The following is a 16,457-nucleotide window of genomic DNA, read 5'->3' on the forward strand; positions in this document are numbered from 1 at the left end:
ATGAAGTCCTAGATCCAGACAGTAGGACAGACTTCATAATGAAGTCCTAGATCCAGACAGTAGGACAGACTTCATAATGAAGTCCTAGATCCAGACAGTAGGACAGACTTCATAATGAAGTCCTAGATCCAGACAGTAGGACAGACTTCATAATGAAGTCCTAGATCCAGACAGTAGGACAGACTTCATAATGAAGTCCTAGATCCAGACAGTAGGACAGACTTCATAATGAAGTCCTAGATCCAGACAGTAGGCCAGTAGGACAGTAGGACAGACCTCCAGTCTCCTCTGTTGTCGTTGTTTCCATCTCCTTTTCTTTATCTGGGTTCTCCTCTGCTTCCATCTTCTCCTGCCCCTCTGGGTTCTCCTCTGCTTCCATCTTCTCCTGCCCCTCTGGGTTCTCCTCTGCTTCCATCTTCTCCTGCTCCTCTGGGTTCTCCTCTGCTTCCATCTTCTCCTGCCCCTCTGGGTTCTCCTCTTCTGCAAGGTCTGTCTTAGGTTCTCCTCTGTCCAGGACGATCCCGCAGAACTGGACGAGAACCTGAGGAGGGAAAACACTGGTCACACACACACACACACACACACACACACACACACACACACACACACACACACACACACACACACACACAGGTCTATGAAACTAACACACACACACCTACCTGAAGGGCCTTGCCGTGTTGGTGGTTGGCGATGTAGAGCTCAGCAGCCATGTTGATGCTCTCGTCTGTCACCAGCTCTGGGTGTCTCCTCAGGGCCTCCTCCATCACCCCCATGGCTGACGGCAGGTCGCTACTCTCATAGTAGCTTCTGGAGAGAGAACACACACACACACACACATCACCGTTACACACTGAACCTAACACCCATCACCGTTACACACTGAACCTAACACACTGAACCTAACACCCATCACCGTTACACACTGAACCTAACACCCATCACCGTTACACACTGAACCTAACACACTGAACCTAACACCCATCACCGTTACACACTGAACCTAACACCCATCACCGTTACACACTGAACCTAACACCCATCACCGTGACACACTGAACCTAACACCCATCACCGTTACACACTGAACCTAACACCCATCACCGTTACACACTGAACCTAACACCCATCACCGTGACACACTGAACCTAACACCCACCACCGTGACACACTGAACCTAACACCCATCACCGTTACACACTGAACCTAACACCCATCACCGTTACACACTGAAGCTAACACACATCACCGTTACACACTGAACCTAACACCCATCACCGTTACACACTGAACCTAACACCCATCACCGTTACACACTGAACCTAACACCCATCACCGTTACACACTGAACCTAACACCCATCACCGTTACACACTGAACCTAACACCCACCACCGTTACACACTGAACCTAACACCCATCACCGTTACACACTGAACCTAACACCCATCACCGTTACACACTGAACCTAACACCCATCACCGTTACACACTGAACCTAACACCCATCACCGTTACACACTGAACCTAACACCCATCACCGTTACACACTGAACCCAACACCGTTACACACTGAACCTAACACCCATCACCGTTACACACTGAACCTAACACACATCACCGTTACACACTGAACCTAACACCCATCACCGTGACACACTGAACCTAACACCCATCACCGTTACACACTGAACCCAACACCGTTACACACTGAACCTAACACCCATCACCGTTACACACTGAACCTAACACACATCACCGTTACACACTGAACCTAACACCCATCACTGTTACACACTGAACCTAACACCCATCACTGTTACACACTGAACCTAACACCCATCACCGTTACACACTGAACCCAACACCGTTACACACTGAACCTAACACCCATCACCGTTACACACTGAACCTAACACACATCACCGTTACACACTGAACCTAACACCCATCACCGTGACACACTGAACCTAACACCCATCACCGTGACACACTGAACCTAACACCCATCACCGTTACACACTGAACCTAACACACATCACCGTTACACACTGAACCTAACACCCATCACCGTTACACACTGAACCTAACACCCATCACCGTTACACACTGAACCTAACACCCATCACCGTTACACACTGAACCTAACACCCATCACCGTTACACACTGAACCTAACACCCATCACCGTTACACACTGAACCTAACACACATCACCGTTACACACTGAACCTAACACCCATCACCGTTACACACTGAACCTAACACCCATCACCGTTACACACATCACCGTTACACACTGAACCTAACACCCCCATTGCTTGTGTGTATTGTCTGTGTCTATACAGATGTGAATGACTTTGTGCAGTATCTGGTTGTGTGTGTGTGTGTGTGTGTGTGTGTATCTGTGTACATGTGCATGGCGGACTAGCCTCACTTGGCCATGTCTCGTGACAGCTGCATGAAGTGCTCTCCGTCAGTAGGGGGCAGTAGGTTGAGGATACGGCGATACCCGTCCATGGACTGCTTGTGTTCCCCCACCTGCTCATACAGGCTGCAACGTTCCCATAGGTAGCGCACATTACTGGGGTCATACTTAATGGCTGGGAGGGAGGGAGGGAGGGAGGGAGGGAGGGAGGGAGGGAGGGAGGGAGGGAGGCAGGCAGACAGACAGACAGACAGACAGACAGACAGACAGACAGACAGACAGACAGACAGACAGACAGACAGACAGACAGACAGACAGACAGACAGACAGACAGACAGACAGACAGACAGACAGACAGACAGACAGACAGACAGACAGAGGATAGAGAAATGTGTTAGAAGACAATTATTTCAGTGAGGTTGCCATTGATTGATTGAAATTCTTAGATAATTAAAATTAGTAGCTCAAGCCAACATTAGTTGGCCATCAGTATCAACCACCTAACTAGTAGTAAATCAATCAAATATAAAACAGATTTTAGCAGTTTGAGGTCACAGGTCAGAGGGCCAGGGTTAGAGATCAGGGGTCACCTCACCTTTGGTGTAGCAGATGATGGCCTGCCTGATGTTGTCCTGCTCCAGAGACATGTCGGCCAGCTTGACCCACTCCTCACAGTCGCTGGGGTTGAGATGGGCAGCGATCAGGCCAAACTGTAGAGACTTCTCCATGTCCCCCTGGTCTTCATAGATCATAGCCAGGGTGGAGAAGGGCTCGTAGGCCAGGGGGGCTGGTGGGAGAACGGTGAATAGAAGGGTTAGGTGGGACTCAATTTTAGTCAGCGTTTAACAGGAAGGCCTCCCTCATTGACACTTCCTGGTTAATATATCTTTAAAGACAACTTTGATGAATTCAGATCAGTCAGTAATGCTGCATTCATGACAAGTCGGATACTCTGAACCTCCCAGTTAAAATTAACATACGCTATTTGTGTAGAGCTAATTATTGGATGATTCTGATACTTTCCAAGTGGGAAATTCAGATATCATCTTTCTCAGAGTTTTCAGATTCCTAGTTACAGCGTGTCCTGAATGCAGCATAAGTCTCTACAATGACTTTTGTGAATTGAGATGGCTACTACAGCAGTGTCTAGTGACAAATAAATGCCCTGTCTGTTCCTCCTCTGTCCTGGAATACTACACATCGTGTCTGATGATCTCCTCTATCCTGGAACACTACACACCCTGTCTGATGATCTCCTCTATCCTGGAACACTACCCATCATGTCTGATGATCTCCTCTATCCTGGAAAACTACCCATCCTGTCTGATGATCTCCTCTATCCTGGAACACTACCCATCCTGTCTGATGATCTCCTCTATCCTGGAACACTACCCATCCTGTCTGATGATCTCCTCTATCCTGGAACACTACCCATCCTGTCTGATGATCTCCTCTATCCTGGAACACTACCCATCCTGTCTGATGATCTCCTCTATCCTGGAACACTACCCATCCTGTCTGATGATCTCCTCTATCCCGGAACACTACCCATCCTGTCTGATGATCTCCTCTATCCCGGAACACTACCCATCCTGTCAGATGATCTCCTCTATCCCGGAACACTACCCATCCTGTCTGATTATCTCCTCTGTCCTGGAACACTACCCATCCTATCAGATGATCTCCTCTATCCCGGAACACTACCCATCCTGTCTGATGATCTCCTCTATCCTGGAACACTACCCATCCTGTCTGATGATCTCCTCTATCCTGGAACACTACCCATCCTGTCTGATGATCTCCTCTATCCTGGAACACTACCCATCCTGTCTGATGATCTCCTCTATCCTGGAACACTACCCATCCTATCAGATGATCTCCTCTATCCCGGAACACTACCCATCCTGTCTGATTATCTCCTCTGTCCTGGAACACTACCCATCCTGTCAGATGATCTCCTCTATCCCGGAACACTACCCATCCTGTCTGATGATCTCCTCTATCCCGGAACACTACCCATCCTGTCTGATTATCTCCTCTGTCCTGGAACACTACCCATCCTGTCAGATGATCTCCTCTGTCCTGGAACACTACCCATCCTGTCTGATTATCTCCTCTGTCCAGGAACACTACCTACCCTGTCTGATGATCTCCATACACATCAGGACGGCATCCTCCTTGTCTCCGCGGGCGTAACGGATGTTGGCTTCTCCCATGAGGCCCCTCAGGGCCCGGGGCAGCTTGCTGCGGTTACGTCTCTCCTGAACAGTACAGAATCACCATCAATCACCATCAATAGTCCCATGTCAACAAACACTGCAGCATGACCAGTGAACCAGGCTCAAATGGTGACTACTAACTTTGCCTGAGACTAGCCATAATTCAACTAGTATCGCATACACAACACCTCTATGGTCAAACTATGGCTAACATCACGTTAGCTCCCTGATCTAATGTCAAGGCTCAGAGGGCTAACAGTCTTGTGAACCCTGTTAGAATGACGACGGGCCTTTATCTCATTGTCACCTTCATCATCTTCTTGTTCTCTCGGTTAAGCTCCATTTCCAGAGCAAAGACATCCCCAGCTGAGGGGCCTTCCTCGTCTCCTTTAGCTTCAACCTTCCTCTCCTCCTCTGAATCCTCCTCTTCCTCCTCCTCTTCTTCATAATCATCATCATCATCCTCCTCCTCAGTCTGTTCAGTCTCTGTTCCCTCCCCCATCATCGAGGCAAAGGCTTTCTGGACAGAGGGGCTGACGCCTTCCTCGGGATCCGCTGGCAAGGACAGAAGAGGTGGATAGTTGGCATACAACAATGACTTGACTGGAATTGCTTAAGAAAACATGAAGAGTGCCTAGGCTTTAGCTCAGCGGGCTAATACAAGATTGTGGGAAGCAGAAGATCCGTGTTCCGAAACCAAGCAGTCACACATGACTGAACAAGTGGAGACTCACACCTGCGGGCCGTTTTTTGGAACATTTTCTCGGGCTGCGGCCGTGGGAAGTGCTGGGGAGAGTGTCATCTGGTCCAATCTCTTCATCTTCCTCTGAACGTCCTTCGTTCGATACCTGAGAGAAGAGATCCGAGATGAGTTGCTTTCAACACAGGCCTTCGTGAAAGGCGTTCCAGTAGCATATATTATATCATTGCGAGCTCCAAAACTTGGACACAAGTTTGATCTTTTCAATGTTATTACAGCATGCAGAGTGGATGTCCCACTTACCTTCAATTTAGCTTTTCTTTCCTCTCTCCGTATTTCAAACTCCTCGAATGAAATCCTTCCCTCCAGGTAGTCAATGAGCTCTGAGCTGAACCCCGACATCTCACCGACTAACTAAAACGATTTATGGTGTTTAAATACACGTAAAACAACGATAATTCTCATTGTAAACATTTGATTTTGACAACACGAGTGGCACTGGCGACTGTTAATGACGTCTCTCAAAGCGACGGCAGGTCTTCTTCGACGCTTCAAAAGGTAGATTTGTAAATCGTTACACACCGCCACCTATCGATTAATGCATGAACCACAAAAATACAAAGAGAGACAAATACACACATAAAGTATCTGATAAAGATAATACATTGGTATATTATTCTTTGATGCTTTTGGTATGAGTCATTGTGAGTAAATTCGTTTTTGGTTGTTGTTGTGTTCAGACCGTTCATATTCCGGAACGGCAGGTGGCGCTGTTCTATACCATATCGTTAGAGAAATCCCAGCCCGTTCGCTTCTTCCATCGTCACCGATGTTATGGCGGACTACAACAAGCACAGCAGCAAGCGGCTCTCTGATGATGGAGGTGATACTAGTACATCTTTAGGGGCAATGTATCGCTGTCTTGTCGAAATAAGACTAGAAGTATAACGTTACATCGACCAGCTGTAACTAACAAAACATTCCCATGCTCATCGTGTCCGCTTGTGAACGGAGCTTCGGCCTGTCCCCATTCAGCTAGCTAGATAGCTAACTGGTTTTATTAGCTAGCTAGCTTTACACGAGATCGCTAGGTTAGCCACTGCAGCTACTTATGTATGATGGAGCAATGTTTACGATTGTTTTTCAAATACTTTTGTCTGTAAACACAACTGATATGGGCTTCACTTGGCATGCAGCCAGTTTCATAAGAAGACACATTTAGCTAGCTAAGACAGATAAATGCATAGGATGCAACATGCGTTGAACGTTACAAATCTGTAACATGATATGCAATAAACTATATGCTATGCATGCACATATGCTATGTGGTAAATTGCAATAGTGTTAAAATATCTAGCTAGGTTTATGACCAAAAGACCGACCATAACCGCAACAGTAGTGGGAGTGTTTGGTCCTTTCACACAGCGACTTCCAAACAGGTTCACCCATAGAATTAGGAATTCCTTTAATAGGATCTCTATGGGTTCACCCACCTACCGGTAACCCGGCAACCACTCCCAGGTAACAGTAGCTCATCCTTGGTTTCCCAGGCAACAGTTGCTCACCTTGGTAAGTTGTTTCGCCTCCAGCAGGACCGGAGGAGAAGGAAGGCAGTGTGAAAACTAAGACTGTCTCTTCCAGCACTGGAGGAGGGGGGAAACGCTCAGCCCAGGAGGTCAGCCCTGGCCCGGGGAAGGAGTCCACCTCGAGCCACCCGGTACCCCCAGCCCCCAAAGTCTCCAAGATAGGGTTTGGTCTGATCAGCCAGCCTATAAAGAAGCCTGCGCCCATCTCCATCAAGCTGGGTGCTAGTGTGAGTACCATTGGGGGGGGGGGGGGGGTTAGTGTGTGTGTGTGACATCTATCTCAGTGTGTGTGGTTGACAGACGTGTGTATCTCTCCATTTTAGAAACCCAAAGAGCCTGTACCTGTACCTGCCAAGAAACCAGCTCTGGCCTCGGTTTTCAATGTCGACTCTGATGATGTGAGTTAAGGCGTCAGCATGCTTCATTTCAGCTGGCGCCTAGCCAAACTCGGCTAGCCGAACCGAACGAGTGTGCTTGCATACTCTCTTAAAGTAACTTTGCTGGAAAAATGAGAAAAAAGCTGCAATAGTACTGTTTGTCCATTTTGAGACACCGTAGCCAGTATACGCTTCCTCAAAATAGTCAGAATAAATAAAAAAAGAACTCAAGAAATGTAATTAATTTAGAAGTTTTTGCTGAGGAGATTTTAGTCGCGTAAGTTTACATCTAACTAAGATGTTTCTTGCAATATCTTTCAAAGAAAAGTAATCTCTCATTGAATGACAGACTTTACTGAAGAATCCCTACTGTTGACCAATCAGAGACGAAGGGGCGTACACTTCCGCTCCGAATTTCAGCTTGCCTCTAGAATTTTTTTTTTGTGTTCCCGAAAAACCCTTCAACGAAATCCAAAACAAACAGAAATGTCTCAAAATGTTGTCACAATATATGCACAAACTGTTTTGGCTGGGAAGCATGCGGACGCCTTCACACACACACACACACACACACACACACACACACACACACACACACACACACACACACACACACACACAATATCCCAATAGATTAGTAGGTTGTGCAAAGAAACTGTCATATGCTGTGAAACATCAATGCTAATGCCTGTGCTGTAACCACAGAGCTGTAATAACAGCTGTTTTCTCCTCTGCTCTGACAGAGTGAGGAGGAGATGCCTGCAGAAGCCAAGATGAGGATGAAGAACATTGGCAGGTAAGAAGCACAACGTTTGAATTATTATCTCAAAATGTTTTTACAATATCTCGCAAATTTTATCTGAAATTCCAGGTTTTCTGACATAATACTCTGTTTATAAATCATTTAAATGTAATGTACCTATTCCTAGATCCTTGTCAAGTATTCTACCTAGTGTGCATCTCTGAAATGGCATCCTATTGCCTATTAGTTAACTAATATTGACCACTTTGGAGAGAGCACTGGCCAAAAGTAGGGCACTATATAGGGAATAGGTTAGTATTTTGGGTGGATTTGAACCAGGCGTGATGACCACACGTGTTTGCATGGGTCATTTGAGCGTGGACCTACTACTAATCAATGTGATGCTTTCATTTTGGTCAACGCACCAGTTCTGAGTGCAGTGGTTTCTAGAACCTTTAGGTCCACGACCACACATAACTCTCTATGTTCACCACAGGGAGACGCCCACGTCAGCAGGCCCCAACTCCTTCAACAAGGGGAAGCAGGGATTCTCCGACCACCAGAAGCTCTGGGAGAGGAAGCTCAAGTCTCAGACGGACACTGACCAATAGGGCTCCACCTCATTGGTTATTAGTCACAGTAGGACCAGTAGGGCTCGGCCTTACTGGGTTGCTAATGACAACAGTCAAACTGCACACCGTGTTTGCTTATGTGTGGAATGATGTCACCTTGATTGAGTGTGCTTTTTCTCTTCGTTTGTCTGTTGACGATGGTGTAAAAACAATGTACATACTGCTATGTAATGATGGTGACACATTTGTGCTATCAAGCATATTTTTTGTTTTAAACGTGCGTGAGTGTGTGTGTGTGTGTGTGTGCGTGTGTTTATATAGCGGACTGGAGTGGGTGTAGTTAAGAGCAATGAGGACACGTTTTGGGAAAGGGAACTTCAAGACAACTTAATAATAGTTTCTGACTCATCTAGGATATATCACTACTTTATAACTGTCCTAACTGGGTTTTCAACCCTGGCCTTTCCCTCTTTATGCACTGTCTGTCATGCCTTTACAGAGTGATCACAGACAGGAACTATTTATCCCGTGCCTGAGGTTGACATGTAGAAATATTCATATTAGGACAATAAACTTACATTCAATTCCAAAATGAAATGGATTTTTTTATGATATTTATGCAAAAAAAGCAATTGAACCACAATGCACAAACCAGTGTATCATATACATTCTTCATATGCATAAATAATGTAAAGCTTCATTGACAATCTTGATGATGTTACTGGGTATAAGAAGAGGAGCGGAGGACACTATTATCAAAGATTGTTATAACTTAACCAAGATAGACCACAGCCTGTCGTTTCAAAGGGGGAACGAATGAGTCGTAGTGGGCAGAACAAGCAGACGCTTCACGTTTATACATCTGGTGAAATATCGGTCTCATTGTTCTATCTGCAATTATACTCTTTCAAAATGGAAAGACGTGACGTAAGCATTTTTTCCTTCACATAAGGAAACTAATTCTTCGGCTATCAACAGCTGTCTTTAACTGTAGCTTATGCAAGTATGTTACATCCTTCGCTGTACTGTAGTTCGTTTGTAATATAAATAAGTAATATACCTCTTCTGGAGTGTATTAATGTTAAAGGAATTTCTGCTTGAGTGTAAATGATTAAATAATTCTACCCTGAATTTAGGGATAGGGTCTATATAGCCTGTAGAATAAGTAACTAAAGGGTTAAGCATAAATCTCAAGAGATTGACTAGGATAGGAGAGGAATGGAGGTCTGTGTGTTTATGTAAACATCAAGAACTGTTAAACTGTGGTTGACCTGACCTAGCTTGAACCCTCTAGGTTTCCCTAATCTCAGAGATATGAAACTGTCGGCTGGGTAAGAATTTACGATGTTGAGAGTTCTGGGGAAGAACAATTAACTCTCCTTAGTGTGTAATGGGTGTGCGTAGATGAGGAGCCTGGTATATAATAGATGTTTTGTGTATGAACTGCAGAGCGCCCTCCTGAATAAACTATTCTGATTCTTGTAAGCTGGTCCTCTGTCTGTGTTATTAAACCAGAATCTTACACATTCTGGATGGCAGACTGAGTATTTTAATTGAAGTTAACATTGAGAACATAATTCTCTTAACAAATTGGTCCTTTGAGCCGGATCCAAAAATCTGTCCCTGTCTTCCTAAGGTAACACGCCGAAAACCGTGCACGGGCGGGTCATAGACTCGTTAATTAAAGACCTGTCCCCTGAAATTGGAGTTCCATAACAGGCCGGTAAATATCTAAGGTCGACAGAGACGGTGACTGGATCCAACCTACATTGCTTTTCCCAGCCTACAAGACGAAGGTCAGTAAATCTTTATTCACGGATTTGGGGAATTGACGTCTAGGCTACATTCAGAGAAATATTTTAATGATTCTTGTGTGGTTTGGACATTGATCTCTAGATTTCATTGCGGATTCTAACCTGGTGACCTATCTTTAGAATGTTGTATAGAGAACCCTGATATAGGTAGTATTCTATGCAATTGGAAGATAGGAATTGGGAGTAGAAGCCACCTGGGAATAGTTAACCTGTCTGGGCTAGAGGGCAGTATTTTCACGGCCGGATGAAAAACGTACCCAATTTAAACAGATTTGGATAGAAAACACTCTGAAGTTTCTAAAACTGTTTGAATAGTGTCTGTGAGTATAACAGAACTCATATGGCAGGCAACAACCTGAGAAAAATCCAAGCAGGAAGTGAAAAGTCTGAGAATTGTAGTTCTTCTTTTGATTCTCTATCGAAGCTATAGTGTCTGTGGGGGACATTGCACTTCCTAAGGCTTCCATTGGCTGTCAACAGCCTTCAGAAAGTGGTTTGAGCATTTTCCTGTCACTGGGCAGATAATAGGAGCTCAGTTACTGAGTGGTCTGCCTGGCAACAAAGGGATTGGATATGCGCGGTCATGCGAGCACGCCGTTCCTTCTTTTTCTTGAATGAATATGCTATTGTCCGGTTGGAATATTATCGCAATTTTACGTAAAAAATACCATAAAGATTGATTTTAAACAGCGTTTGACATGCTTCTAAGTACGGTAATGGAACATTTTGACTTTTCGTCTCTCGTTCCGCGCTCGCGCATTATGCCTTTGGATAAGTGATCTGTACGCACGAACAAAACGGAGGTATTTGTACATAAATATGGATTATTTCGAACAAAAATAACATTTCTTGTGGAAGTAGCAGTCCTGGGAGTGCATTCGGATGAAGATCAGCAAAGGTAAGAGAATATTTCTAATACTAATTCTGAGTTTAGGTTGCCCCGAACTTGGCGGGTGTCTGAATAGCTCACCGTGATGGCTGAGCTATGTACTCAGAATATTGAAAAATGTGCTTTCTCCGTAAAGCTATTTTAAAATCTGACACAGTGGTTGCATCCAGGAGTAGTCTATCTATAATTTTTTTAATAATTGTTTTATATTTTGTCAACGTTTATGATGAGTATTTTTGTAAATTGATGTGCACATTCACTGGACGTTTTGGTGGGAATACATTTTCTGAACATCACGCGCCAATGTAAAATGCTGTTTTTGGATATAAATATGAACTTTATCGAACAAAACATGCATGTATTGTGTAACAATGTCCTAGGAGTGTCATCTGATGAAGATCGTCAAAGGTTAGTGCTTCATTTAGCTGTGTTTTGGGTTTTATTGACACGTCCTTGCTTGGAAAATGGCTGTGTGATTATTTTTGTCTTTGTACTCTCCTAACATAATCTAATGTTTTGCTTTCGCTGTAAAGCCTTTTTGAAATCGGACAATGTGGTTACATCAAGGAGAAGTGTATCTTTAAAATGGTGTAAAATAGTTGTATGTTTGAGAAAGTTGAATTATGACATTTTGTTGTTTTTGAATTTGCCGCCCTGATATTTCACTGGCTGTGTCCCGCTAGCGTCCCACCTTGTCCATAGAAGTCCTCAGTGACTTTGTCCGAAATGACATAGGGTATCTGCACTACCAGTGTAAACTAAAAGACCCTGGTGATCTGTCTTTAGAATGTTGTATAGAGAACCCTGATATAGGTAGTATTCTAGGCAATTGGAAGAGAGGAATTGGGCGTAGTAGAAGGAAGAGATACACACATAGAGAGTAGTAGCAACACATAGACACATTGGGAAATTTCCACCGGGGTAAGAAGATAATTACGTGTGAGATAGATATATGGATCAGTCAAAAGTCATAACAAACAACGGAAAAATGGGTTGTTAACCAGGGCCTTACAACCTCTGGGAAATAGCTTATTGTTGTATCCATGTGAGACGAGACCTAATAATCTATCAAAAGTCGCCAAAATAATTATTCTAAGATCCTAGAGGAAATTAATAATGTGACGACCCTCCCACTCTGTCTGCCGTATTTTCTCTCTTTGCTCTTGTTCCTTATTAGGATGCCGATGGGCGGAGTTGGAAGGGTCGTCAGCTAGATGGGAAACACCTGGGCTCGGGTGTGTCCCAGGATAAAGAGACCTCTTCCCCAGTCATTGGGGAGACTCTCTCCATGCAGACACCTTGTTGTTTTTGGTTGTGCTAGTTGTGGTAGCGAATAAATATATATTTTTGATATTCCTTGTCTCCACGTTGTCTCCCTTTTGTTGCGAACTCTGAGCCGGTTCGTAACAAGTGGGGGCTCATCCAGGATCTTGAACTTGTGTTTGAGAGAAACCTCCACGTTATGTTAAATTCTGTAGGTGCTTTGTTTGAGTTTGGTGCTCAGTACTGGTTGCCTTTGTTTGTTTGGTTTGTGTGCTGCGTTGGAGAGAGTACATTGGTTAGTTTCCAGGCCCTGCCCAGCCTGGAAAACTCTTGTTCTACTCGCTGTTGGGACATTGGTCTGAGGTGAGTGCAATCAGCTGTGTACCTCAGTGGGAGATTTGGATAGGGTAGTGAACCTTACCACCCGGAGCTATAGCCTTTTTCCCCTGATAGGCTTAGCAACGTGTTTCATTTTGGAATATGTTGGGTATTGTTATTTTTGTGTGGTGTCTGTGGACTGAGCAGTTGTCTCGGGGGCACATCTGTGGCTTGGTGGAATCTACCAGTGTGCTGGGGGGTTACTTCCTTGCCAGCGGGTTACAATGCATAATTACCCACCTCAAATCTGCATGAAGACTAGGGTTGAGTTTGATAGATAGATTGTGAGAAGCATAATAAAAACAATAGTAATTGAACGAACATGAGTGGTAAACTGGACTTGTAGGTTTTGGGGAAGCTCCATATCTCTTTTCTGTGGTGCCCGGTGTGATTGTATTTTCTCTTGTTGTGGTCTGGTGTGCTCAGCGGAATCGTTGGAGTGACTGAATCGTTGGAGTGACTGAATCGTTGGAGTGACTGAATCGTTGGAGTGACTGTGAATCGTTGGAGTGACTGTGAATCGTTGGAGTGACTGAACCGTTGGGAGATGTTGTTTGCGTTTGTAGCTGATACGGTCTCTTGTGTGCCCTATTCCTGAGTGTTATGTGACTGACCATTGTTTGGTTTTGTCATGTTCTAACTTTCCTGTCTGTTCCCTCCTGGTCTTGTGTTCTTTCCTCTTAAACGTTGCTTCCTGTGCGCAAAGGTTGCTGAGGTCTGGGGAGAAGGAGGTTGGCTGGGGCAAGTGGAAGGTGAACATATAACCCCTAGTCAATTTGGGACGCAGAGGGCGGTACGTTGTTCCGGGGCCCTTGTTGGTCCCCGGTTTTATGGGGGGGTGTGTGACGACTCTCCCACTCTGTCTGCCGTATTCTCTCTTTGTTCTTGTTTCCTTATTAGGATGCCGGTGAGTGGAGTTGGAAGGGTCGTCAGCTACATGGGAAACAACGGGGCCCGGCTGTGTCCCAGGATAAAGGCACCTCTTCCACATTCATTAATTGGAGACACTCTCTCCATGCAGACACCTTGTTGTTTTTGGTTGTGCTAGTTGTGGTATCTAATAAATATATATTTTTGATACTCCTTGTCTCCCTTTTGTTGCGAACTCTGAGCCGGTTCGTAACAAGTAGGTAAGGAATACACCTAGAACTAATTGAATCAGAGGTTTAAAAGAACACAGAGATAAATAGCAGTCCACAAAGATTGTGAGAAGCATAATAAAAACAATAGTAATTGAACGAACATGAGTGGTAAATCCTCTCAGACGGAGAGGACTCCCAAGTTCCCCAAAGAGACACAGAAAGGAGAACAGGATTTAGCAAACATATTGAGGAAAGTGGATAGAGACGCTTTAACTGTAACAAACCGGGTCATTTCGCTAGAGATTGAGGCACCGTGTAAACATTGTAACAAAACGGGACATGATAACCAAGATTGTAAAAAGGACAAAGAGAAAGTGGGGGTAACAGGGAGAGAAGAAAAATAATAGAACCAGATGATAGAAAGCCTTTTAATTGCGATAAGACAGGACATTTCGCCCGGGAGTGTAAGGCTCCCTGTAAACATTGTGACCGAGTATGACACAACCACCGAAATTGCAGCCCTAAGCAATAGCATTGGTGGTAGAATTCTCGCCTGCCATGCGGGAGGCCCAGGTTCGGATTCCAGCCCAGGCACCAGGGGACTAAAATTAAATTACGTTTTTGTTATGTTTTGACTGGAACGATACGGTTGTTAGTGTTTGTTTAAGATAGAAACAATGTTTTGATAGCTTGTTTAAATTGAAAGACTAATTCATTCAAAATAATAGCGAGGCGAATTCGATAAAGTACGTGGTTTGTGGTCTAAAAGGCCTGCTTAAAGGATATATAGAGAATGGAAGTTGTATTTGAATGACGGAATCAAGGAAAAGGCAGTTACCTAAATCTAATGAATTGTAAGGAGCGGATAGGTAATTGCGATAGAATTGTAACCACCGAAAGGTGTTTATTTTTATGCTAAAAGAGTTGAAAGAAGTATTTTATAAATTTGGCAAAATACATGGTATTTTTAAAGTCTTGGACATTTCATAAGAGTGAAGCTGAAAGAGAGGATAAATGTGTAACTTTGGTTTTAATCTTACGATAGAGGTAAGGCAGAAAGTTGTTTGAAAAGAGGTCATATTTTTCCCTACGGGTGAAAAGAGGAGAGTTGGTTGTGAGCGCTGGACTACATGTGGCTGGAAGCGATTCTGGTCTGAATAATGGAATTGTAAAAGTTGTGTGATAGATTCTGGTTATTGATTCGTGGTTTGATTGTTTAGTAACACCAGTGAATTGAACAGGAAGTGAATGGAAGCTAACATAATCTGTTTCCATTGCATGGAAAAAGGTCAAGTCAGTAAAGTGAATTGCAGGTTGAGTTAATTTTAATTTTACAGGGACGATGCACATTAAACACAGTTGTGTGTATAATGACAGGGTATTCCTAGCAAACAGAATGGGCCAGTTTGCAGACAAACTGAAGGAGTTTTAAGGTTGTAAAGCAAGCTTGGGTCCAATTAATCAAATGGTACATTAAATAGGGGAGTTTAATAGATTTGAAGTACAGGATTGTATCCAAGGGTAGTGTATGTTCAATTAAAGTACACATAACCATTGAGGAAGTTTAAAATGAATGATTTGAGGATGAACAGTGGAGTTATTATTAGGTTTTGTTTGTGGTCAACGTTTGGGTTTCTGAAGCGGTGTAGTATAAGGAATGATGACCAAATGTTCGTGGTTATTTTATGGAAAAAGGAGCGCTTAGTTGTCTCTCCTTGGAAAAATTCCTAGGGACAGGATATCTTAAAGGGGTATACACACATGGTATTTTGTACGTTTTATTTTCTGAGTTTTAATTAAACGCGTGAATTATTTTTATAAGGGAAGTTCCGGGAACCTGAGATACAATATGTAGATAAAGTTGGAAGATTTTTCGTTAATTTGTCTAATCTAGGAAGAAACCCTTCTGTGAAGGAGTGGTATGACTTTTGACCTCTATTATGGCTCTCCTGTGAGGTCTGATCAGCCGCATAGGAGGGCCATTTGGATAATGAAGAAAAAGGGTCACTTGTGATACTAACTTTAAGGAAATTTGTAGAATTGATAATTAGGATGGAATTTAAAGTTCTTAGACATATCTGTAATTTAAGCACATGAGACGGCAGTGTAAGATATTGAGGACAACAAGGCTGTGAAATTGATATAATAAGTATTATTATATTATGTTATTGAACAAGGTTATTGAGTTAGCAAGAATGAGTTTAATAATGGTAAACTTATTTTAAGTATTTAGGATATAATTTAAGTCTGAAGGACTAAGAACAAATGAGGAAAAGATTTTGGTTGTTCAACTTCTGGACATCAGACAGTGGAAAGACTGTCTGCTCAATTGGTTATGAAACAGGGGATGTCAGGAGAGTAGGCATGCATCCCAATCCTGAACTGCAGGTTATGTATAGATAACCTGTTG

General features: G+C 43.7%; 2 protein-coding genes across 5 annotated transcripts in view; one reads left to right on the top strand and one right to left on the bottom strand.

Annotated features, from left to right (window-relative positions):
* The window catches only part of LOC106594521 (general transcription factor IIIC, polypeptide 3), a 20,965-nt gene extending 15,086 nt beyond the window's left edge, over positions 1-5,879 (bottom strand). For both annotated transcript variants that reach the window (XR_014381146.1, XM_082963713.1), the window contains exons 1-8: positions 5,648-5,879; positions 5,381-5,492; positions 4,952-5,199; positions 4,563-4,686; positions 3,021-3,212; positions 2,435-2,600; positions 663-810; positions 277-541 (exon numbers count right to left, since the gene is read on the bottom strand). Coding sequence is in view for 1 of the 2 variants with exons in the window: in XM_082963713.1 (XP_082819839.1) it covers positions 277-541; positions 663-810; positions 2,435-2,600; positions 3,021-3,212; positions 4,563-4,686; positions 4,952-5,199; positions 5,381-5,492; positions 5,648-5,746 (1,354 nt within the window). In the remaining variant the exon portion in view is untranslated. The remainder of the gene's footprint in view (positions 1-276; positions 542-662; positions 811-2,434; positions 2,601-3,020; positions 3,213-4,562; positions 4,687-4,951; positions 5,200-5,380; positions 5,493-5,647) is intronic.
* A 240-nt stretch (positions 5,880-6,119) lies between these two features.
* Positions 6,120-10,106, top strand: pcnp (PEST proteolytic signal containing nuclear protein). 3 transcript variants are annotated; one of them, XM_045698478.2, is made up of 5 exons: positions 6,124-6,227; positions 6,937-7,157; positions 7,254-7,328; positions 8,051-8,103; positions 8,546-10,106. In XM_045698478.2, exons 1-5 carry the CDS (start codon positions 6,179-6,181, stop codon positions 8,658-8,660), a joined length of 513 nt encoding a protein of 170 aa, XP_045554434.1. In that variant the 5' UTR covers positions 6,124-6,178; the 3' UTR covers positions 8,661-10,106.
* The last annotated feature ends 6,351 nt before the right edge of the window (positions 10,107-16,457 follow it).

This window comes from Salmo salar, chromosome 17 (assembly GCF_965601325.2).
Source record: "Salmo salar chromosome 17, fSalSal1, whole genome shotgun sequence".
NCBI classification, from domain to species: domain Eukaryota; kingdom Metazoa; phylum Chordata; class Actinopteri; order Salmoniformes; family Salmonidae; genus Salmo; species Salmo salar.

What these genes read in the sequence shown, in the direction of transcription:
- pcnp (XM_045698478.2), top strand. Translation starts at nt 6,179, where the DNA reads ATGGCGGACTACAACAAGCACAGCAGCAAGCGGCTCTCTGATGATGGA. An exon ending in GCGGCTCTCTGATGATGGAG is followed by an intron (nt 6,228 to 6,936) that starts GTGATACTAGTA and finishes CGCCTCCAGCAG; the next exon opens with GACCGGAGGAGAAGGAAGGC. An exon ending in TCAATGTCGACTCTGATGAT is followed by an intron (nt 7,329 to 8,050) that starts GTGAGTTAAGGC and finishes CTGCTCTGACAG; the next exon opens with AGTGAGGAGGAGATGCCTGC.